Below are 24,777 nucleotides of genomic sequence, written 5' to 3'. Positions count from 1 at the left end.
AAGTGATAAAAAAGCCATAGTATAGTATGTCAAAAAAAGTGATAAAAAAGAAATAGTATAGTATGTCGAATAAAGTAATAAAAAAGCCATAGTATAGTATGTCGAAAAAAGTGATAAAAAAGCCATAGTATAGTACGTCAAATAAAGTGATAAAAAGAGCCATAGTATAGTACGTCGAAAAAAAGTGATAAAAAAGCCATAGTATAGTATGTCGAATAAAGTGATGAAAAAGCCATAGTATAGTATGTCAAATAAAGTGACGAATAAGCCATAGTATAGTATGTCGAATAAAGTGATGAAAAAGCCATAGTATAGTATGTCGAAAAAAGTGATGAATAAACCATAGTATATTATGTTGAATAAAGTGATGAAAAAGCCATAGTATAGTATGTCGAAAAAAGAGATGAAAAAGCCATAGTATAGTATGTAAAATAAAGTGATAAAAAGAAATAGTATAGTATGTCGAAAAAAGAGATGAAAAAGCCTTAGTATAGTATGTAAAATAAAGTGATAAAAAGCCATAGTATAGTATGTCAAAAAAGCCATAGTATAGTATGTCGAATAAAGTAATAAAAAGATAGTATAGAATGTCGAAAAAAGTGATAAAAAAGCCATAGTATAGTATGTCAAAAAGAGCCATAGTATAGTATGTCGAAAAAAAGTGATAAAAAAAGCCATAGTATAGTATGTCAAAAAGAGCCATAGTATAGTATGTCGAAAAAAAGTGATAAAAAAGCCCATAGTATAGTATGTTGAATAAAGTGATAAAAAAGCCATAGTATAGTATGTCAAATAAAGTGATGAATAAGCCATAGTATAGTATGTTGAATAAAGTGATGAAAAAGCCATAGTATAGTATGTCGAATAAAGTGATAAAAAAGCCATAGTATAGTATGTCGAAAAAAGTGATGAAAAAGCCATAGTATAGTATGTCGAAAAAAGTGATGAAAAATCCATAGTGAAGTATGTCGAATAAAGTCATAAAAAAGCCATAGTATAGTATGTCGAAAAAAGTTATGAAAAAGCCACAGTATAGTATGTCGAAAAAAGAGATGAAAAAGCCATAGTATAGTATGTCAAATAAAGTAGAAGAAAGCCATAGTATAGTATGTCAAAAAAAAGCCATAGTATAGTATGTCGAAAAAAGTGATAAAAAAAAAAATATAAAAACATAGTATAGTATGTCAGATAAAAGGTGATAAAAAGCCATAGTATAGTATGTCGAAAAAAGTGATAAAAAAGCCATAGTATAGTATGTCAAATAAAGTAATAAAAAGCCATAGTATAGTATGTCGGAAAAAGCCATAGTATAGTATGTCGAAAAAAGTGATAAAAAAGACATAGTATAGTATGTCGAATAAAGTAATAAAAAAGACATAGTATAGTATGTCAAAAAGAGCCATAGTATAGTATGTCGAAAAAAAGTGATAAAAAAAGCCATAGTATATTATGTAGAATAAAGTGATGAATAAGCCATAGTATAGTATGTCGAATAAAGTGATAAAAAAGCCATAGTATAGTATGTCAAAAAGAGCCATAGTAAAGTATGTCGAAAAAAAGTGATAAAAAAGCCATAGTATAGTATGTCGAATAAAGTGATAAAAAAGCCATAGTATAGTATGTCAAATAAAGTGATGAATAAGCCATAGTATATTATGTCGAAAAAGTGATGAAAAAGCCATAGTATAGTATGTCGAATAAAGTGATAAAAAAGCCATAGTATAGTATGTCGGAAAAAAAAGCCATAGTATAGTATGTCGGAAGAAGTGATAAAAAAAAGCCATAGTATAGTATGTCAAATAAGGGAATAAAAAAGCTATAGTATAGTATGTCGAATAAAGTGATTAAAAGGTCATAGTATAGTATGCCGAAAAAAGATATAAAAAAGCCATAGGATAGTATGTCGAAAAAAAGAAAAGCCATAGTATAGTATGTTGAAAAAAGATAGTATAGTATGTCGAAAAAAGCCATAAAAAGCCATAGTATAGTATGTCGAATGAAGTGATTAAAAACCCATAGTATAGTATGTAGAAAAAAAGTTATAAAAACCATGGTGTGAATTCTCGTATGTAAGTGAAAAAAGAGTGATAAAAAATAGAATGGTATGTTGATAGATAAAAAAAATGTATGGTATGTAGAAGGTAATTTGTATGTGTTGGTAAGAATAAAAAAATAGTATAGTGTGTGTGGAAAAAGTATAGGTATATTGTGTAAAAAGAGTGATAAAATGTTGTATTTAGTTAAATATAGTATGGTTTAATAGGAGTGTAAAATATAGTGTATTATAAGTGGTTAAAAATAGGTATATGTATGTAGTATGATAATGTATGGGGTATTTGTTATTATAAGAAAAAGTGAGTATAGAAGTGTAATGTATAGTTATTGTGTAAATGTGTGTATGTGAAAGGAATGGTATGGTGTGAAGAGTGTAAAAATGTGTGGTGTGTGTATAAAAGGTATGGTATGATGTGAAGTGTAAAATAGTATATATATATATGTAAAGATGGTATAATGTGAAAAGTTAAAGTATTTGTGTGTAAAAAATAGTAATGGTATGTAAAGAATCTAGTGTAGTATGTGAAAAAAAGTGACAAACATAAGTAAGAGTATGTAAAAAATTATAGTGAAAAAGTGATAAAAATACATAATTATAGTAAAAAGGTGATAAAAAATGTATGGTGTGTAAGGAGTGTAATATGGAGTATAGGATGTAGAAAAAGTGATAAAATAATATGGTTTAGAAAAAAAGTGAAAAAATTATTATGGTATGTGAAATGGTGTGGTATATGGTTTGGATAGTGTAATGTGTTATTGAATATGTATATTATATGTGTAGTTAGTATGTATGTAAAATTGGTTGGTGTTAAAAAAGTGATAAAAATATAGTATGTATGTAATAAAGGTGTACATGTATGGTATGTTTAAGTGTTAAATAAAATAATATGTTATGTTAATAAAAGGTGATGAACTTATGGGTATGATAAAGGTGATAATATGAGGTATGTGTGTAAAAAAATAAGTAGTGTAAAGTAATGTATGTGTATAGGGTAGTTATAGTGTGATTGTGTTAAAGTCTGTTATAGGTTGTGAAGTGTAACTAGATAATTATGTGAATAATGTGATAGTTAAAGTGATAAAAATTATGGTGTGTTGTAGATAATATATGTTAAGGTGATAAAAACTTGTATGAGGTGAATAAGTAAATAGTATTGTAATTATGGTTGAAAACATGTTAATTGTTTGAAAAATATAGGTATGTATGTGAAAAAAAAAAATGTAAATTATGGTGTGTAAGGATGAATTATGGTATGTAGATAAAGTTAAAATGGATGTTTTTTAATAAAGGTGATATAGTATAGTATATTATGATAAGAGTATGGAATGGTATGGTGTGATAAGATGTAAAAAATGTATGGTGTGTTGAGAAAAAAAAAAATGAGTGGTGTATGTAGGAAAGTGATAAAAAAAATGAGTATAATTGTGTAAATAAGGAATAAAAAGCTATAAGGTATAGTATGTCGGATAAAGGTGGTTAAAGGATCTATTATATGGTATGAAAAAAGAGGTAAAAAGATTAGGTATGGTATGTGAAAAAGAGTGATAAAAAACATAGATAAGGTATGTTGAAAAAAACACGTTAGTATAGTAAGTGTGGTACTGTTGATAAGGGAATAAAAAATATAGTGGGTATGTAAAAAAGAGTTAAAATAATTAATAGTGTTATGTCAGATAGAACAATAAAACATGAGTGTAATTGTGTCAAAAAAAATAAGAATTGGTATGTTAGGAAAAAGTGTACATGGTATGGTGTGCTTAAAGAGTTGTAAAAAACCATAATTATGGTATGTTAGAAAAATGGTGTATTATGTGAAGAAAATGAGTATGTGTGTAAATAAGTAGTGTAATGTTGGATAGATGAGTTAAGAATGGTAGTGTGAAAAGTGTTAAACATAGTTAGTTATGTATGGGGGATATAATAATGTGTGTGTGTGTAGGATAAAATAAAAAGTGATGTTATGATGAAAAAAGTGTTACATATTATAGTATGTGGATAAAATAAAAAGATGGTATAGAATGTCAGAAAAAAGTGTTAAAAAACTAGTATAATGGTGTCAAAAGCCATAGTATATTAAGTGGAAAAAAGTGTAAAAATCATGGTATAGTATAAAGGTGATCAAAAACCATGTGGTAGTGTGTGAAAAAGGAGTAAAAATATGGTGTGGTGTGTAGAAAAGAGTGATGAATGAGTGGTGTGTGAAAAGTGTGATATAGTGAGTGTATGTGAGATGGAATCATAAAAATATGGATGGTGTGTGAAAAAAGTTTGGGAAGTGTGGGTGTGTGAAAGGATGAAATGGTATGGTGATGTCAGAAAGTGTGAAATTGGTATGGTATGTGAGGGAAAGTGAAATAAATTATGGTGTGTAGAAATTGGTTGGTATGTTGTATCGATAAAAGGTGATAAAACCTGAGTATATTGAATGTGAAGAGAGTGATGAAAAGCATGAGTATGAGTGTGTGAGATAAAGGTGATAAAAAATAAAATTATGGTGTGATCAAAGAACATGTGTATGGTGATGTGGAAAAAAGAGTGATAAAAAAGCAAAGGTATGGTGTATGGATAAAGGTGATAAAAAATAGATGGTGTAGTGTAAGAATAAGGTGAATAACCTGGTATGGTATGTACAGGATAAAAGTGATAAAAAAGAGATATCTAGTGGTATGTTCAAATAAGAGGTGATGAATAAATAGATGAGTATATTATGTGAGATAAAGTGTGAAAAAAAGATGGAGTATGTGTGGGATAAAGTGATAAAAAGGTAGTAAAGGTATGTAGAAAAAATATGAAGTATGGTATAGTGGGGAAGAGTTGATAAAAAAAACCATGGTATGAGGTATGTAAAGAGGGATAAAAAAAGCTATAATTATGGTAGTGAGGATAAAGTCAAGGGTCATGAGAATTATGTAAAAAAAGGATATAAAAAGGTCATGGTATATGGTGTGTCAAAAAGTGATAAAAAATATGGTATAATTATGTGAAAACTCACAGTGTCAGTGGAGTGAAAAAGAGTATCACTTCATAATTGTAATTGTGTTGGGATAAGGGAATAAAGAAACCATGAGTTGGTGAAAAAGAGTGATAAAATGGCATTTATGGTATGTGAGATAGGACAATAAAGAATACATAGTATGGTGTGTCAAAATACATGGTATGGTGTGTCGAAAAAGTGAACCATGGTATGGTTGTGCCAAAAGGTTATAAAAACCATGAGTGTGGTGTGTCAGAAAAAATATGGTGTGGTGTGTGGAAAAATATGGTATGGTAATGTCAGAAAGAATATGAGAGCCATGGTGTGGGATGTTGGATGGTGGGTTCAAAGCCCGCCAGGTATGGTGTGTGAAGGGGAGTGGTAAAAAGCACCATGGTGTGGTATGTGGATGGGGGATCAGGCCATGGTGGTGTGTGGGATAAAGTGTAAAGATGGTGCTCAGTCTTCGAAGTGATCAAAGCATGGTGGTGTGGTCCGTGTCAAGATAGATGTCAGAATGGCGTGGTAAAAATGTGGAGTCTCGGGATCATAGTGTCAGTGTCAGAATCTCATCTATCTTTTTCCTAGTATAGTATGTCAGATTGGATTGATGAAAATCCCATGTGGTATAGTCACGTTGGATAAAATTGATAAAGAGCCATGGTATGGTATGTCAAAACGGTAAGCTGCATGGTATGGTATGGCAGATAAAGTGATAAAACAGCCATGAATTATGGTATCTCGAAAACAGTGAATACTATGAGTATAGTTTTAGAATAATGTGATAAAGCGTAATGGTATGGTATGTCAAAACGGTGATAAAAAGCCATGGTATTTTTTATGTCGAAACGGTGATAAAGCGGCCATGAGTATGGTATGTCAGATAAAGGTGATGAAAGCGGCATGAGTATGGTATGTCTAAAACATAAAAGCGGGTAATTATGGTATGTCAATATCTATTTATGGTATTATAAGTTGATAAAAATCATAGTATAGTATGTTGAAAAAAGTGATAAAAAAACCATAGTATAGTACGTCGAATAAAGTGATAAAACTGCCATAGTATAGTATGTCGAAAACAGTGATAAAAAAGCAGTAGTATAGTATGTCGAATGAATTGATGAAAAAGCCATAGTATAGTATGTCTAAAAAAGTGACAAAACAACCACAGTATAGTATGTCGAAAACAGTGATAAAAAAGCCATATTATAGTATGTCAAATAAAGTGATGAAAACTCCATAGTATAGTATGTCCAAAACAGTGATAAAAACGCCATAGTATAGTACGTCGAATAAAGTGACAAAGAAGCCATAGTAGAGTATGTCAAATAAAGTGATAAAAACGGCATAGTATAGTATGTCGAATAAGGTGATAAAAAAACCTTAGTATAGTATGTCGAATGAAATGATGAAAAAGCCATAGTATAGTATGTCGAATAAAGTGATAAAACAGCCATAGTATAATATGTCGAAAACAGTGATAAAAACGCCATAGTATAGTATGTTGAATAAAGTGATAAAACAGCCATAGTATAGTATGTCGAAAACAGTGATAAAAACGCCATAGTATAGTATGTCAAAAACAGTGATAAATACGCCATAGTATAGTATGTTGAATAAAGTGATAAAACAGCCATAGTATAGTATGTTGAAAACCATAATAAAAACGCCATAGTATAGTATGTCGAATGAAGTGATAAAACAGCCATAGTATAGTATGTCGAAAACAGTGATAAAAACGCCATAGTATAGTATGTCGAAAAAAGTGATAAAACAGCCATAGTATAGTATGTCGAAAACAGTGATAAAAACGCCATAGTATAGTATATCGAATAAAGTGATGAAAACGCCATAGTATAGTATGTCTAAAACAGTGATAAAAACGCCATAGTATAGTATGTCGAATAAAGTGATAAAAAAACCTTATTATAGTATGTCGAATGAATTGATAAAAAAGCCATAGTATAGTACGTTGAATAAAGTGATAAAACAGCCATAGTATAGTATGTCGAAAACAGTGATAAAAACGCCATAGTATAGTATGTCGAAAGCAGTGATAAAAACGCCAGAGTATAGTATGTTGAATAAAGTGATAAAAAAACCTTATTATAGTATGTCGAATGAATTGATAAAAAAGCCATAATATAGTATGTTGAAAAAAGTGATAAAAAAGCCATAGAATAGTATGTTGAATGAATTGATGAAAAAGCCATAGTATAGTATGTCGAATAAAGTGATAAAACAGCCATAATATAGTATGTCGAAAACAGTGAAAAAAACGCCATAGTATAGTATGTCGAAAACAGTGATAAAAACGCCATAGTATAGTATGTCGAAACAGTGTATATGCCACGGTATTTTATGTCGAAAACAGTGATAAAACGCACATAGTATAGTATGTCGAGATAAAGTGATGAAAACGCCAGTATATAGTATGTCTAAAACGGTGATAAAACGGCATAGTATAGTATGTCGAATAAAGTGATTAAAAACTTATTATAGTATGTCGATTGAATTGATAAAAAGCCATAGTAAAGTATGTCGAAAACAGTGATGAAAACGCATAGTATAGTATGTAATAATGTGATAAAGCATAGGTGTATTAATAATGAGAAAAATTTGATAAAAAAAGTATAGTATAGTATGTGTCAAATAAGAGAATAAAAAGCCATAGTATAGTATGTCGAGAAAGAAATGATTAAAAAGGAACATAATATAGCATGTATGAGAAAAAAGAAGTGACAAAAGAAATAATTATGAGTAATGAATAAAGTGATTAACAAATACTTGGTATGGTATGTGAAGCCATAGTCTAGTATGTGATAAAAAGCAATGAGTATAGTATGTCAAATAAAGGAATAAAAACCATAGTATAGTACTTAATGAGAATAAAAGTGATTAAAAGTCATAGTATAGAAGTACCAAAAAGTTATAAAAAGCAATAGTATGGTATGTGAATAAAGAGAATAAAAGCCATAGTATGGTATGTGAGAAAAGTGATAAAAACCATAGTATGAGTATGTGAAAAAAAAGAGTGATAAAAACCATAGTGCAGTATGTCGAGATGAGGGAATAAAAAGCCATGAGTATGGTATGTGTCGAGATAGTGATTAAAAGCCATGGTATGGTATGCCAATAAAAGGAGCATTTTCATAGTTTTTTAAGGCATACTATATTATGGCTTCACGTTTTTTCTACATACTATACTATAACTTTCATATTTATAGATATTTTCTGTTGTCTACGTATAATTATGTTATATAAAGCTTATTTATTTTATCATGTATGTTCTTTTCTTAGACCACGCTATACTATGGCTTTTTTATCACTTTTTCGACATACTATAGTATGGCCTTTTATCACTTTTTCAACATACTATACTTTGGCTTTTGTCAACATACTAAGTATAAAGTAATAATAAATAATAATAAATAAATAAGTGGCCTCTTTATCACTTTTTAAGACATACTATATTTTGGCTTTATTATCACTTTTTTGGCCAAACTATATAATGGCTTTTTCATTACTTTGTTATATACTATACTATTTTTTTTTTAATCAATTTCAACCACATACTATACTATGGCTTTTTTTATCACTTTTCTTGACATACTATACTATGAAATTTTTTTTAGTCACTTTTTTCAACATACTATACTATGGCTTTTTTATCACTTTTTTTTCTCGACATACTATACTATGGCCTTTTTTATCACTTTTTTTCCAGATTCTATACAATGGCTTTTTTCGCATATTATACTATGGCTTTATTATCACTTCTTTCGACATACTATAAGAGGGCTTTTTCATAACCTTTTTGACATACTATTACTTTTTTTCTACATACTATATGGCTTTTTATCAGTTTTGATATACTTTCCTATGTCTTTTTTTGTCATACAATATTATGGCTTTTTTAATCACTTTTTCAACATACTATACCTTGGTTTTGACTTCCAGGACCTGTATACCTCCAGGACGCTGAGACAGGCAGGAAAGATTGTGCCCCCCGCCCCCAACTATATGAACTGGTAAACCCGCAACAGACAGAGAGCACCCAGTTGTTAAACTGAGGAGAACAAAAGAGAGTTGACACAAGAAAAGACAGAAACAGATAAGGGTAAATAGACTTTATTTCTCAAAGCATGTTTACAGTATTGAAAATGTCATTTGTTTATTTCAACTCTTACCCCAGGAAATAATTCACTTTAATGCAACTTTTAGAAAAAAAAAAGAAAAAAAAAAAAGAACTTCCTCTATGTACATTCATTGACATTTGAAAACAAGCAAGGATATTATTAAATGTGATTACTGTACATATAAACATATGCTAAAGTGGCCAGAGAAATTTTAGGACAGACTTTTGTACAATGTTAAATAGTAGTGGAGGTTCATATTATTAGCAGTACTACGATGGCCTATGTATAATGTACAGTGGAAATGCATTCATTTCAGATGGATGGGGAAATAAAGCATATAGGAAATATTTCAGCAGTATTTATAAAATTTGAACCATTCTGATTACGTGGCAGTCAAATTAGACAAGTGCATTCAATTTTGCGCATTGTGTAAATGTAGTCTGATAGTTACTACTAACCCAACAGACAACATTCTTTCTCATTCCTCCAACTCAAGTCAAACCAGTAACTTATCAAAATCCTTTACCACCAAATATAAACATACATTTTAAATTCATATTAGGCCCGACATAAACTACTTCTGAATTCTTCCATCTTAATTTAACAGCATGAAAAACACAACACTAAAATAAAGAAAATAATATGCCTAACCTTCAAACTTCAAACCCGTAATTTCAAAACAAGAGCTTTCACAGGCACACCGGCAGAGGAGTGTGAACATAAGACATGGACCAGTCTCGTCAGTAATGGCTCTTCACGGAGCTTTGCAAACTTGTTGCAAGTGAGAATACCTGGGCAAACATGCGATTTGCAAACTGTTTTGGAGTAAACAAGAAAACGTGTTTCACCATATTTTACATGTAACGCTCATGTTTAAATTGCTCGGGAAAAATCAGGTGCTCTCCTGGCACTTTAAATTTTGTAATTCTTTCTTAAAAAATATGCTATATTTGCCCCCAATAATAATCTGCTACTGCATTAGCAAACATCTACACACTCTCAAAGACCTCACCCTCAACAAGTATAAAAAGTCTATAATAGTTATCCTAATTCTCTTTTTTGCTACATGGAAAATGATACAGTGTGCATTATGTACAAGCAAAAAACAGATGTCAGCACTTTGGTGTAGGCTTGTTAAAGTAACCAAGAGATTAACTTGTTTTAGTTTTTTAAAAAGGGCCTCCTAAAGCTCATTTAAAAACCATGAACATTTTAACATGAAGGTCAAAGGTGAATAACAAGAACAGTCACCGACAGCAGACATTTTTTTTTTTCTCCAACAGATGGTGCTCTTGCTCCTCAGGTCCCACCAACAGATGACTTTCATTACAATGTTTTTTAACAAAACAGTATGTATGTAAGCAACCAACTCCAATTCTTTCAACAATGGGCACTTAAAAATGTGCATACCAATAATGGCTCAGCAATCCGACAGTCATCAAGGCCGTATATCACACTTGTCCTAATACACACACGGGAGTGAAAACTGGTCTAAAAGTGTAAAAAAAAAAAAAAAACTTACTTCATGAGGAGTGAACAGCAGTGTTCTGTAATATTAGAGACGATTCCCAAACCTTCCCTGACACGGAGCAGACAATATAATTGTTTGGTCTCGTTTAGTACAGCATGCCTTTCGGTCAATGTCACAGTGAATAACGTCCCCTGCACTGCTAACTTACCATGTGAACTACAACCAAATTTCCTATCTAGCATTATGAACATGGAATGTTCAAATTACAGTGAGATGCAAGAGTGTCCCCAGTCAAAACTTCGACAAAAGCCAAGTGTCAAAACATGAAACGCACATTACAGTGAAAATCTCCCTCGAGTCAAAAGACCGCTCACTGATATACAGTACAACTATTGATGCTCTCCTACAACTCAACGTTTCTACCGTCAGTCCAGAAAGTCAAAACACACAAGTCCTTACCAAACTACACAGCACAATGACTGCACAGCTATTCTGGTGCACCACCCATGCGCGGTATGCCGATGGAAATGAGGGTGAAAACAAGCGAGTCACGAGGCAGGCCACAAGTTTGTTTTTTGTTTCGTTTTTGAGTAACTTATCTCACATGGGATTCAGGGACAGCGCTGGCCTTTCCATGTTGGAATTTTTTTTGTTTTTATTTTTTTTTAATTCTTTCATCTTGGTTCTTTAGCAAACAAAGAAGGCTTTGTATTGCTTTTATGTAAATATAAATTTGGTCATTAGCTTGGCTGGCTAGAATGCACATACAGTTATGAGGAAGCTGTCTCCAGGTGATCAGATTAGTGTTTGGGCCACCTGTCAGTCATATAGGTGATAACTACAGGTTGGTGGTGAATAAGCTGACATTCCACTACCAACTTAGTAATTTGAGCTACAAGAAAAGCTGCTTATACAAATACAATACGCTGATATCATGTTTATATTCCAATTGATATTAGAATAGTTAAAATGAGGAGAATAAATTCAGCCATGTGGGCTTCACATTATAGCAGGTCTTAAAAGTCTCTACGTCCCATATGCCCACATTACAAATGATTTGGGCTACCAGTTGACAAAAGGTGTGACAGCAGAGGATGGAGAAGCTCGTGGTCCATTCAATCTATAGAGATACGGACATTTAGAGGGAACCTGTAGGCACTGAACAGGAAAGACTCAGTCTGGCTCTTTCCTACTAACAAACCCTACAGGGCGCTCTGCAGTCGCCATGTGAGTCTCAGAGCAGAGTGGAAGGGAGGAAGAGCAGGAGGAAGAGAAGATGAGGGGGCGGGGGCTTTTACTCGGGTAAATTCAGCTCAGCCACATCCAGTTTCATCTTGAAGTACTGGTTAAAGCGCAGGACTGCATATCTGATAAACGGAGAGAAGAGCAGCGTCAGCGATAACATAAAAATGTAGGTGACATGTTAGCTACATGGATACCAGTGCAAAAATATCAGACTGTTTAAATACACTGTGCACTGAGATGACACAAATTATATCAATCTGGATGCTTCAAATGTTCTTTTAAAAAAAAAGATTAAATAACTGAAATCTGCTTGGCAACGCAAAAATAAAAACAGCTGTTGATAAAGTACGAATGATGGTTTATTTCAAGATGGCAACATACCCCAAGAAGTCAAAGTCGATGGTGGAGACCTTGGCCTGAATCAGTGCCCAGAGACCCCAGAAGAAATGAGATGCCTAGACACAGATGAGAAAGAGAACACAGAGACACAAAGGATTAGCATGTATTCACTGTCTAAAAGCAATTGTCGTTTCTAATTACCAAATACAGCACACTCAAGCATGTACAAAGCCAGCGGAAGCCCTATGGCAACAACAACAAAAAGATGACACAGAAAGACAACTGCTTCACTTGCCCATCCTCCACACTGCCCTCTTTTCCTCTTTACAGTAAACAAGGCACAGTGTGGCTCAGGGGAGAGCGCTGAGCCTCAGAAGGGTTTCAAGTTGTCGTTAGGCGAGCCTCCCGTATGCAGGTCGCATCACAAACATTCATCTCTCAAATTCAGAGCAAGTAGCCCAGGTCATATCTAACATCGCTCTGACCACATCATTCTATAATCCACTATAATCCATGTTTTCTGAACGAACACCTGGCAGCAGGCCTGGAAAAGCCACTCTGAATAAGCCCCCAGGAAGCTCACTGTGCCCTACAAGTGTTTAGTTTCATTCTATAAATTTCCTTGACCATACAGTGTATGTCAAGACTAACATATGAGTTGACTATTAGTGCTGGGGATGAAAAAAAAAAAAAAATTGATCTTTTAACCCTAAGAGACCCACAGGACCACACGAGATCTCAGCCAACATTACAGTCATTAAGAGGCTGTTGCATTTTTAAGGCTAGAAAAAAAGATATTTGTATCATATTAAAACTAGACGATCGAAGGCATCCACGGGTACCATATCATGCTAGCTCAAAGTTAGGCTGAATTTTTGAGAGGTAAAAACTGGCACAGCCATTTTCAGGATATATAACTTTAGGGATATACCGCATCTGCACCACACCCTGTGCACTAAAGAACGCACTGGTCACTCAATACGCACTGACTGTAGGGACCGTAGAGTTGCACTTTATTGTGTTGACTGCTGTAGTGTGTTTTTGTCAAATAAAAATGTAATTAATGTAACTGCTTTGGGCTAAATTCTTATTGTAAATATAAATATTAATATCCACTGCAATAGAAAATAAATGATATACAGTGTTGGTATTTTTGGATCTTAAAAAAAGTGTTTGATACTGTTACCATGAATTATTATTGGAGAAATTGCAAAGATATGGAATTAAAAGGGGTAGCTCACTCCTGGTTAAGTAGTTATTTTGGGAAAAGGCACCAATATGTTCAAATAATTAGATCATTGCAAGTCACAATTTTTGCAGGTTACATGTGGGGTTGCCCAAGGCTCAGTGTTATGCCCATTCCGGTACTTAATTGTGCTTCTTCGTTTCCTTCCTCAAATCAAAAGTGACAACAGATAACTAAGGAGAAGATTAGCAAAAATAAACCGGACAATCCTTTTACCCAGAATCATGCAGCCATATTGGATACGGTATATAGGCCTAAATGCACTCAGACAACCAACTACCATCTGCCAATCAGAAACGGTCACGATGTTGGTCTTTCAAACTCGACATTTGAGACTGTGCTTTATTATAATGTAATGTGATCTATAATGCATGCACAATAAAAAAATAAATGCTTACCAGGGCAAAATTGTTGACTTGGACATAAAGAATCTCCACCTCTCTGTCAGTTACTTCACTGCCCTGGCCTTTGTGCTCCTTATAGGCCTCCAGGTAGGAGCGGAGCCACGGCAGCTGAAATGTCCGCTCTGGGTAGTGACTATAATCCACCTCATTCAGACCTGCAACACATACAAGTTAAAGATTCAGTGAACATTTCATACACACATCTTTTTTTACACATCAAGTCAATTAGTACAAGGTCATACTCACCAGCAAACTCATTGAAATGATTCCCAATGTCGTAGGCTTGGTAATTGTACCCAGCATACTCGTAGTCAATGAACTTTACATTGCCTAGAGAGAGAAGCAGTGTTGTTTAGACAGGGACACAGGAAGCAGACATAACATGATTATGATGTGTTTTCCCTTTGATAACTCAGAATGTCAAGGCTTTTATTTCATACTGTAACATTCTTCCTGTCTGACTGGTCTTGCTGGCTAGTTAGCCGATTGTGGGGCAAGGAGTAAGAGCTTGCATTTTGAGGAAAGTAGACTGTAGAGGGGGACTTCAGCACAGGAAATGAAATAAAAAGGGAATTAAGAAAGAAATGTTTAAACTTAAGGTATTCTTCTGAAATGAACTACTGACAAACACTTCCTACACGTGCACTATAATGATGTTTAGGACAAATACAATCATGCTGTTAAGATTTAGGGAAGTCAAAGTCAACATGAATATGCTAAATAAAAGCTCTATTAAGTAAATGTGTTTTTTTATGACTGCAAGGCAACAACCCATTCAAGAACATATAGTTTGCACATCTTCATGGAGGTTGAGCAATAGCAATCATTTACAATGATATCTTGGTAAACCAATTAGATGTACTAGTAACTTATCAGCCTTTTTATCCCCAAGACCACAAAATAGGCAGCCGGGATACATTAGCAAAAAAAAATTTTAAATGTGCAAATCCTGATGCAACACATGGAAACGCATACAAAAATCTAGGGGGAACAAAAATTTTGTACATCTAGCTTTTTCAGAGAATGTTTGTTTAGGAAGCATGCAGAGAATAAGGGAAAAATAGACAAGTCAAAGTGACGTTTTGAAGAAATGGGGGTGAAAGGGCAAAGAAAGCAGAGGGACAAAGGGAGGAAGATAGTAAAATACAAAGAGACACAAAAGTGGTCTGTAGAAGAGTACAGTGAGCTGCCAAAACAAATGTACAGCAACACACTGTTTGATACATGCTCTCTCAGAACGTTGTTGACTTACAGCAGACAATGTACTCGTCAGTAACTGAGAGACAAGACTGGAGTTATGGCTCTTAGATACACACTAAATCTTCTAGAGACGCCAATTTAAAACGTTTACTTATAGTGTGATGTTTATGGGTCTCATACAGTTTGAAGTCAACCCGCAGTCAGCGTTCTAGAAAAACAGCTTGAATGGTTAAAATACATTGTCGGCATTTGAAAAAAGTGTGTCTTTAAAATTTTAAATCTCAAGTCAAAGAATGTGTTGTTTATGCATTTGAAGGCCGGTGAAAATATGAGGTGTCGGCATTAGGAATGAACAAAGAGGGAAGCATTGATATAAAAGTGGTGGTGGTTGATCTCAAAATACAAACCCTTACTTTTACAAGCCCGGTTGTTTAAAGAACAATACATTTTATCAAATATCTCCACTCTTAAATATTGTTCTGCTTTGTTTTTGGCCTTGGCTAATTTCTTTGGCTTAACATATGGAACATTAGTTTTTTGAGGTGGTGCTGGACTACAGAGAAAGACACTTTGAGGTGGGTTACCAGCCGGCGTGTAGGTCCTAGCGGGACACAACTGAACACCTCCAGGCAGTGGCTATAGCCCCCCCTGTGCAGCAGATGAAAAGGTTGGGGCAAACATCTTTCACACATGCTCACTCTCACACTGACATATTTGTCTTTTACCCATTCTTGCTCACCCGCACAGTTTCGAAAAACATCAGGCCTTGCTGCCAAACTCCCATTCCTTTTCTTCCCTCCCCCTCCGCACACATGCAAACCCACTTCCCCTTCTCACAACACTCCCCTCCAATGCTTCCGTCTCATTGGTCCACCGTGAACCCAATACTGTGACACCTCTGCAGCCTCTGCAAATGACAGAATCTTCGAGACGCTTCCTGTTGGCTGCTAAACTGCAGATTTTGTGGCCCTTGGGACCCAGTTTTGTTGATTTATTTTTGTTGCAACAGCTGAGTAAATTGAAAGGGGCAAACTAAAGCAGCCTGTAGTGAAGGCATAGAGACACGATAAAGAGAGACAAAAAGAGAGAAGAGAAGTAACACAGCAATTGTTGAGAGTAGATTTAAACTTAACCGTATCTCTGCAAAACTCATGACTGAGCTACCAATACTTCCGTTTATGGTTTTATCAATACAGGAAGTGGTGGCCTCTCTGCTGTCGCGTGTGGCAGACAAGTGGTTTCAACTCAGCAACTACAGCGGAGGAGTGACAGGAAGCAGCGTGGTAGCTGTACAGTTTCTTTTCATGCTCTGTTTTTTCAAGGCAACAAAAGGCTTTAAGTGCGGAGAAACATGAGGACTGAGATTGCTACAACAGTTTAGACCGCTTGAGTTGGGCGCGGTCAGAAATGTAGGAATTATTGTAGGAGCTGAAGTCCCTGGACTCTATTGTGGTGTCCATTCCATTGTGGTTGTCATCTCTAGGAGTGGTCTAGTTGTGTTTGCAGTGTTAAGACATAATGTGATTAAACTAGGAGGTACTGGGAGAAAAGGGAAATTCCTTTCTATTCTGGCTTTTAATCAATAATATTTGCTAACAGAAGTACTGCTAACCTCACCTTACTTACTGAAGCCTGAAACATGATTCTGCAAGTCAGCAAATATGCCTGGATGTTGTGCACGGTCTTTTAAATGTCTGTACAAAAGATCTGTACTGTTCATTAACTATATATTAGCATGTTGTATTTTTTTACAACTGTATGTAGAAGAATTTAAGAGAGTTCCATGCTGGGTATTGGCCCAATCCCAGTAAAACTGGTTCTCTTTCCTTGCTGAACACATCAGCACTTGTTTGAAATGCAGAACCACGGATTCAAATGAGATTCTGCAGGTGTGCACGTCTACTTCTCTGTGAGCTACGGTTACCTGTACACTTTGTTATTTTTTTTACTGTGTGCTCAGAAGGGCTGTTACCGGTTCTTGTAATCGTAACGAACGGTCACTGTTCGGGGGTCACGATTCGGTGTGCTCACGAACACACGCAGAACGTGTTGATGCATGTAATGCGGAACCAAAGTTCACAAGCGAGTTCCGCTCGGAAAATTTTAGCGTACGTTATCAACATGTACTGAGGTCAGCGCAACAGAGAGAGATAGTTGTGTAGCCTATAAGGCAAGGACGGGGTGTCCGCATTGCTTTGTCATAGGTTATGTAAATGGAAAATTAATGGAAAAACATTGAATACGTAAGTGTTTGAAATGTTCCTTTTTTTTTTTTTAATAATGAAACCACTTTACCAAAGTTGCCAGTGTGCAAAATGCTTCCAATCCCAAGCTGGAGGATTGGGTCTGTCTTTGACACTTGCACTACTGTCTGTTTAAATTAAAAGAAAAGAAACGGATCCCGCGTTTTTCCTGCTGTACTGAACTCGCACCAAACCGTGACTCCTAAACCGGGGTATGAACCCGAAAGCGTGACTTCTGTGTCCCGTTACACCCACTAGTGCTCAGGCAAATGCATTTCTCCGCATTTTTGCAGAGGCATGTTTCAGCTTCAAAAGGATAAAGCTGATGATATTCTATATTATTGTTATGACAACAAATCCTATGAAAGGACTAAAACCAACAATGCATTAATCATTTTTCACAATGCTATCCAATTACCCCAGCTGCTCTGTGGCTCTCAGCCCCAAACCCATTCATCACAAATGTACTTTTCATGTTAAAATAAAAAAATAAATAAAAGGCTTCATTGTTTCCTAAAACAGCAGAGCGCTGTAATTTTCAGCAAATGTTACTAAAACATAAGTAAACAGTGAGTTTATTTATAAGCAGCATGATGGTGCATTAAGTATTGACACAAAGTAAATGACATCGTTTGTGTTCATCATGTCACTCAGTGGAAGAGGTTGGCTCGCTGTTGTGCTGTTCCTGAACAACAATGGAGCTCTATGGCACCGAGGAATAAGCTATAGGAGGGTTTGGCTAAAACAGGCAATACTTGTAAGTCTGATCAATTCAATGTTGGTTTTGATATTTCCCATGGGATTTGTTGAAATTAAGAAAAATACAGAACATCGCCAGACATATCCTTTCACTTACATGGTCTGCGCAGTGAGGAGTGAGGAGCAGTGACGGAAAGTAGCTTTACACTTCAGGCATTTGGCTGGTGCTCAGAGTGATTCAAAGCCAGTGCAAACCATTAAAAAAAACATTTGTGTAATAACCAGCATCGTAAGTAGCCTTGCTACTGTCACAGGGACAACTGGTGGGCGAGTAGCATTGGAGGGAAATAGGTAGGTACGTGGCTCCTACTGCTGACATGAACTCATCCCGATTAGCCTGAGCAGTGGGCAGACTACGTGAGGGCCCTCAAAGCCGACTGTGCGTGAGGTTTGTCTCTCTCCATTGCCTCCCCCAGGGCAGGGCGGCGCAGGGCAGCCACAGCCTCGGCTGTCATTCCTAGGAGAGAAAGGCTAGACACAAGGAGCTGTGAGAAGGGCCCCGCCCCTCGTCGCAACCCGACGAGGGGACTGGCAGCTCAACACCCCCACCCCACCTCCCACATACATAAAAAAAAAACCTGTGTTTCCCCCCCCCCTTCTTATTCGTTCTCACCCGTTTAAAACGAAAGTCCTCTGCTACAATGACAATGATTAGAACAGTTTCACTGACTGGTACAGTCTCATTGACCAGGATAATTTAAGTCGCTCAGTGCAAAAGCAAGCTAATAAGTTTGCCTGAGAACAGGTTGCTTGGCCTTCATACCATCAAAAAAACAAACATTGCTAAAGCACCAAAAACATGTGCTGTCAATAACACAAAGACTTGGCATGTGGAATGATGTAATGGCAGTTTGTTAAGGCTGACAACAGTCGTTTACGTTCTAAGTTTTCAGCACAGAATTAGAACGACAAGAAGTGAAATCCATATCAGAAACAGCACTTCTCAACCAGGCCTCATTACAGGGGGTCTCCAAGGATTTGAAACATATAGGAAATTGAAAGCCAAAAGACTAAATACAATTGTTGCTTTAATACATATTTGCCAAATTGATTGGAGGCAGATGTACATAACTTTGCCCCACCCTCCAATCCCCATTAATCAACGCACAACTTTAAATTTGTGATGTGCTCGTCCTGTTTCAAATGAGGATTCCATCTAGAGCAAACCCAAATCCAAATCACAGGTTTGTCCTTTCTGACCGTTCTAATTCTACGCCTGCAGCCCAATGCAAACACTGACAATGAGTGAAGCATGTGACTAGTGCTGAGGAAGTCCAGTTAATGCAATCCTACCTGAGTGCAGAGACCAATGCAGTTCATACTACAACACAATTCAGTCACACAGTAATGTCTATGACTACACTTGTGCAGTTAATACTCACCTGCCTCCTCATTATAAATTATGTTTTTGCAGAGCAGGTCGTTGTGGCAGAGAACTACGGGGGAGCCCAGCACAGACAAGCTCTGCTGGAGCCACACCAGCTCTTCTCGGAGGCACCGTGGGCTTGGCACCTCCATACTCAACCTGGAGGGGGCAGAGTTAAATAGGGTGAATACTGTATATTGAAAGAGGTAGAAGCATTAAGAGTATTAAAAGAAGGAGAGATTGAGGTAAAGTCAGTACAGGGAACCTGAAAGCGGACTAAGAAAAAAAAGAGGCGAGGACAGAAATGGATATAATAAAAAAAACTTCAAAGAATAATAAAAAAGCTCAACTGAAATCCTCCCAATTTTACTCCTAGAATAAAAAGATTTTGTGACTTTACTCAAGTCCTCACTACAGCGCATTTACAACAACCGTAGCAAGTACAACCACCAATGCTCAATTTGCCTGTGATGTAGCACACCTGTATTGTTTTGTGTTGGTACTGACACACCCAGAATAGAGGGAACCTTATATAACATACAGTACATATTTAGATGATGATATAATAGTTAAGTAATACTATACCTGTAATTCTTTTAGCTTAAGCAAGACTGATACAAGACAAAGTAAAAAAGAGTCACTGTTCCGGGGTGCCCGGATAGCTCAGTTGGTAGAGCGGGCGCCCATGTATAGAGGTTTACTCCTCTACGCAGCGGGCCCGGGTTCGACTCCGACCTGCGGCCCTTTGCTGCAGGTCGTTCCCCCCCCTCTTTCTACCCTTTCATTTCCTTCAGCTGTCCTGTCAATAAAAGCCTAAAAATGCCCAAAAGATAATCTTTAAATAAAAGACACACACCTACTAACTAAGCAGTAGCACAATCTGTGACTGACCTTGTTTATAATATTGGAGGTTTTGTTAGGATAAATTTACATTTTTCATGTTTTTAGGGTGCTGCATTTATGTTTCATGCTGTAGAGAGAAACTGATGTTCAACTCTGTTGCGTTATATCTTAGGAAGGCCAGAGCTGTGAGGTAAAGTCACACCTGCTGAGATTTGAAATGTATTCCACATACTTCCTCAGACATGTGAGACATCTACCACTGATAATGGAAACTATTGTGCAGTGCCATTGCACATGACGGGGTTGGTTGGATCATTTATGACTCACTGACAAGAGAGGTAGGGAGTCATAGTTCCACGTGGCGTTAACTGAGAACAGAAATATACAAGAGACAAAGCTTGTGTGGACGCTACAGCACTACTTAATCAATAAAAGAGCTAAGCTACTGACAAGCTAGTGCTGTGACAATGTCAGCACAGGTTGCTAATGTAGGCTACATTGTATTTGCCAGAAGGTGTCTTAGTGACAAATGCCTGTTCAATCAGTTTACATAAAATCAAACCAGTTTACCCTCGTACTGGAGAAACTGGAAATCGGCCTCTACTCTACTAAGTACTATGGTGCAATTTTTTTTGGTCTTGAAAACTTGCAGATAGCCTGTCCAGTGAATCATGAAAACATTTTAGAGGGCACATGACAGTCTATCAGCCACATCACAGTCTACATGGCCTCACCTTGCGTTCTGCTCAGGGTCCTTAAAGTACTTGGGGATGAGAGCAAAGTACTTTCCCATCTTCAGCCACATGTCAGACTGGGGCACCCAGCCATTGTGGGCATGGATGGCGTGGTACTTGGCTAGCTGCCTGGCAATGAGACTGCAAGGTAGATAAAAGACAGAAAATGGGAGGACTTAAATTAGTGCAGCAAGCAGCAATATGTGACTAGGCTCCAGTAGGGCTGGGCGATATGGAGAAAATCATATATATCACGATATTTTTGACCAAATATCTCGATATCGATACAGAGACTATATTGTAGCGTTGACTATTGGTGCTTTCACAAAATATTTACACAATGAGATTTTTTATAAATAATCATCAGTAATGTGGATATAATGACTAAGTGGGTTAAGGCAAATAATAGAACACAACAGTCAACAGTTACAACAGTCTGGTAAGTTCAGAAAATGACATCACTTTACTGTAATGCAGCCATTAAACCAGGAAAAGACAACAGTTATGCCATTTTACGATATTCAAAATCTAAGACTATATCTCGTCTCATATCACAATATCGATATAATATCGATATATTGCCCAGCTCTAGGCTCCAGTCTAGCAAATTAGTTGATAAGGGAAAGAAAGGATTTCATTTATTTTCAAAAGTACAGGTTGGACTGGACCAGACTCCGGTTTACATTTCGGGAAGGAGAGTGTGTGGGTGTGGTTGTGTCTGTGTGCGATTCTGTTTTTTCAAACCAGCACGACTCGCATCGGGGTGGTAGGCACAGCTGACAAACCACATTTTTAAGTGAGACAACTTTGTGAAAACACTCTTGCATAGCAAAAGGACATTTTTATTTTACCCGAACAAAGGTGCGCTGCGAATGTGCTCAGGCTCCAGGGCAGTTCCTTGCAGAAATTCATAACAAAGGCCATTGTTGAAGGTGCAGTACAGGTGTGGGGCACAGCGGTTTTCATGTAGTACTCTGAAACTTTTGACTTCATTTTCCCGGTCAACCAACAATTCTGTTTTGTTGCCATAAATACGGACCAGAACCACATCCTGCATGACTGCACCCACGTAGCAGCCCAGCAGCTTATTGGTTATCCCATCCGTGAAAAACTGTGGAGACAAATAGAGGAAAGAGTGGAGAACAGGTGAATCAAGTGGGAAATCATAATTTGTCCTGTGCTTCAACAATCTAGCTTGACGCCTACAGTTAGACAACAGTGGGACCATCCTCCACATTATACTATTTAAGTACTGTGCATGAAAACCTACATTGTTTTAACACCAGTTCTGAGAGGAGTCAGAATCTGGCAAGCTACACTAAGAGAGAAGAGGAATGAACGTAGCATTGAACAAATTAGGGCTTGTCTGGGTTGATTTAAGCTGAACTTGGGCTTTTCGGGAGAGGTGGGACGTGGCAACATACCAGCCCTGATTGTTTACTCTATAAGGGATTGACTGAGAAAAAAAAAGGACGGTCAGGAATTTTATTTTGCATGAGGAAGCAATGGCAGGCATTTGCTGAGTTCCCACTTTGTCCTCATTGATGAATATAGGCAAGGGTGGCGGTGAAGCATGTGACTAGTTACCATCCTCACTGTGTTTACCAAGTGGAGTCACGCCCCCAGTCTGTTACTGGAAAGGAAAAATAATGCACGTTCTGGGCACCTGCCCAGGCTGTAATGTTGAGCATATGTAAATGTAATGTAAGGACATAATGTTCCGTTTTCTGTTTGCTTTATTTTAATTAGTATTAACTTTGGCAGATCAAAGAGGACACTTACCGGATAACTAATAAATAAAAGTAGTCTCTATTCACGCTCTCTTAGTCATCTGTATTTCTTCTAGAAGTTAACAACAACAGAACGTACACTTAACACAGAGTAGCGTCTCAGCCTCCTGAACAATCTAATGATAAATTCCAGAAAGGCCCTAGGCCTAGGGCACACGAACCAAAATGATACTTGTGGGCTAACCTAACAGGCACACCTCTTCTCCTCGATCTGTCTAACTACCTCCAGGCAAAATTGCTACTCGTGCCTTACATAACATTCACACGGACGATTATTGGTTACGCAAGTTTAGTGTAACGCCAAAACAGTCACTCAGATGAACAGGTATGCATGGGTTTGCACTCTGCGCCAAAAGCGGCAAGAAACTCCCACTGACGCAGATGCTATTTGCAAAGACACAACATTAACCCTGGCGGGGGGTGGAGGGAAATGAAACTTACCGCAGTATTTTTTGGGGCTTTATCGTTAATATAGCGAGGATCTGTCTGTGGATGTCAACTGCTATTTTACAGCGACATTAACATAAATTTCAGGTGCCTGTGGTGTCCTTATAATATCTGGTTTCGTGTGTCCTTTGCTCCTGGAATAAATTAGCTACCGTGAACGTGAGTTTTTCAATGAGAACACGTCGCTAGCTAACATCAGTTTTCGCCATTTTAAACGAAATTAACTTCAAATACAAAAATGTAAGCTATGGGGGAACACGGAGACATATGATACCAAGCGGACAAGCAGGAAACTGTTTAAAATGAAATAAACGGCACCTTCACTTTGACCTCAGATGGCTTCCAGCTCGGTCTCAGCTCCTTCAACAGCTTCAGTGCACCAGATCTGTAGTCGCTTTCGTCCACTGTAACATCTATTTTGGGCACAGCAGGAGCTTCGTCGGGTACGTGAATGTAGTTGGCCATAGCTAAATCTTTATTTCTTGGAATATTTTAAACTCTGACGATTTGCGTGCTGCACCGAGCGCCTAAATGTGCAATGTATGAAAATGTGTGCTGAGCGGCGGGTATATAGCTAATCCTGGAAGAGCTTGTTGGTGTGCGACAACGCCTCTTACCAAATCCCACCCACCAGAAAAAAAAATTCTCCTGATGCGTGCTCGTTGTCGAATGACTCACCACAAGCGCGTGATCAATGCGTCAGCGTGCACCGTCGGCGGGGCTTAATCATTAAAACCCATATAAATATGCAAAGTAATATTAATGTAATGCAGGCATAAACAACACACATAACCTATAATAAGCATACGAGTACAACGCAAAGATATGACAAGCATCTCATTGGTGATTGGAGTCGCTAGTTCTTGGTGGATATATACAAGCGTACACTATGCTTATGACGCCACATCCGTAATCTACTTGAATGAAATGAGCTTTGTGTCAAGTAGGAGCATTTTATATGTCAGACCTGTTAAGGCCTGTAATCCACCACAGAGATGGTACAGCCATTTCAACTCGAGTTAAACCGGTTTTCTAGTCTCACGTACACCTGATATGTTAGATGTAAAGGGAACATGTTTTTATGAACACATAATAGTGGTTGTTGCTTGTTGGCCTCATAAAAACGTACTGAGTTAAAACTCTACCCAATTGTCTTATCCTGCGTTGCATTGCGTAGTTATTAAGGACAGAAATCAAGCTGTGTTGTGCTCCTCCCCATAGCAGAGACATAGTCCCTCTAAATATATAAATCTAAATATACTTCATATCAATGGGCCCTGGTAATTTTCCATCTTGACCATGGCATGTTTGTTCCACTCTGGCATCCCAATTCATGCCAGATCTGACTTGTTGCTTGGTAACATGCTGTGTAGAACAGTACAAGGGATCTCATTGCACCAATTGTCCTGATTCAAATATCTGATAGATATGGAATCAGATATTTGAATTTTATCTTGATATGTGTGCCACCACAGGCAGTGATGACTCATTTTATGAACAATGTTCTGCTCTCCACCCAAA

At 36.7% G+C, this 24,777-nt stretch overlaps 1 protein-coding gene across 1 annotated transcript; it reads right to left on the bottom strand.

Annotated features, from left to right (window-relative positions):
* Positions 1 to 10,325: 10,325 nt before the first annotated feature.
* On the bottom strand, positions 10,326 to 23,881 carry etnk1 (ethanolamine kinase 1). The gene is made up of 8 exons (XM_039791100.1): positions 23,575 to 23,881; positions 21,871 to 22,130; positions 21,020 to 21,160; positions 19,459 to 19,601; positions 14,121 to 14,204; positions 13,869 to 14,029; positions 12,267 to 12,340; positions 10,326 to 12,007 (listed from the first exon to the last, which is right to left on the bottom strand). The coding sequence occupies exons 1-8, from the start codon at positions 23,719 to 23,721 to the stop codon at positions 11,935 to 11,937; spliced, it is 1,083 nt and encodes a 360-aa protein (XP_039647034.1). The 5' UTR covers positions 23,722 to 23,881; the 3' UTR covers positions 10,326 to 11,934.
* Between the last annotated feature and the right edge of the window lie 896 nt (positions 23,882 to 24,777).

This window comes from Perca fluviatilis, chromosome 23 (genome assembly GCF_010015445.1).
Source record: "Perca fluviatilis chromosome 23, GENO_Pfluv_1.0, whole genome shotgun sequence".
Classification (NCBI taxonomy): domain Eukaryota; kingdom Metazoa; phylum Chordata; class Actinopteri; order Perciformes; family Percidae; genus Perca; species Perca fluviatilis.
Note: the sequence above shows the minus strand (reverse complement) of the source record. Positions and strands in the feature narration are given on the sequence as shown.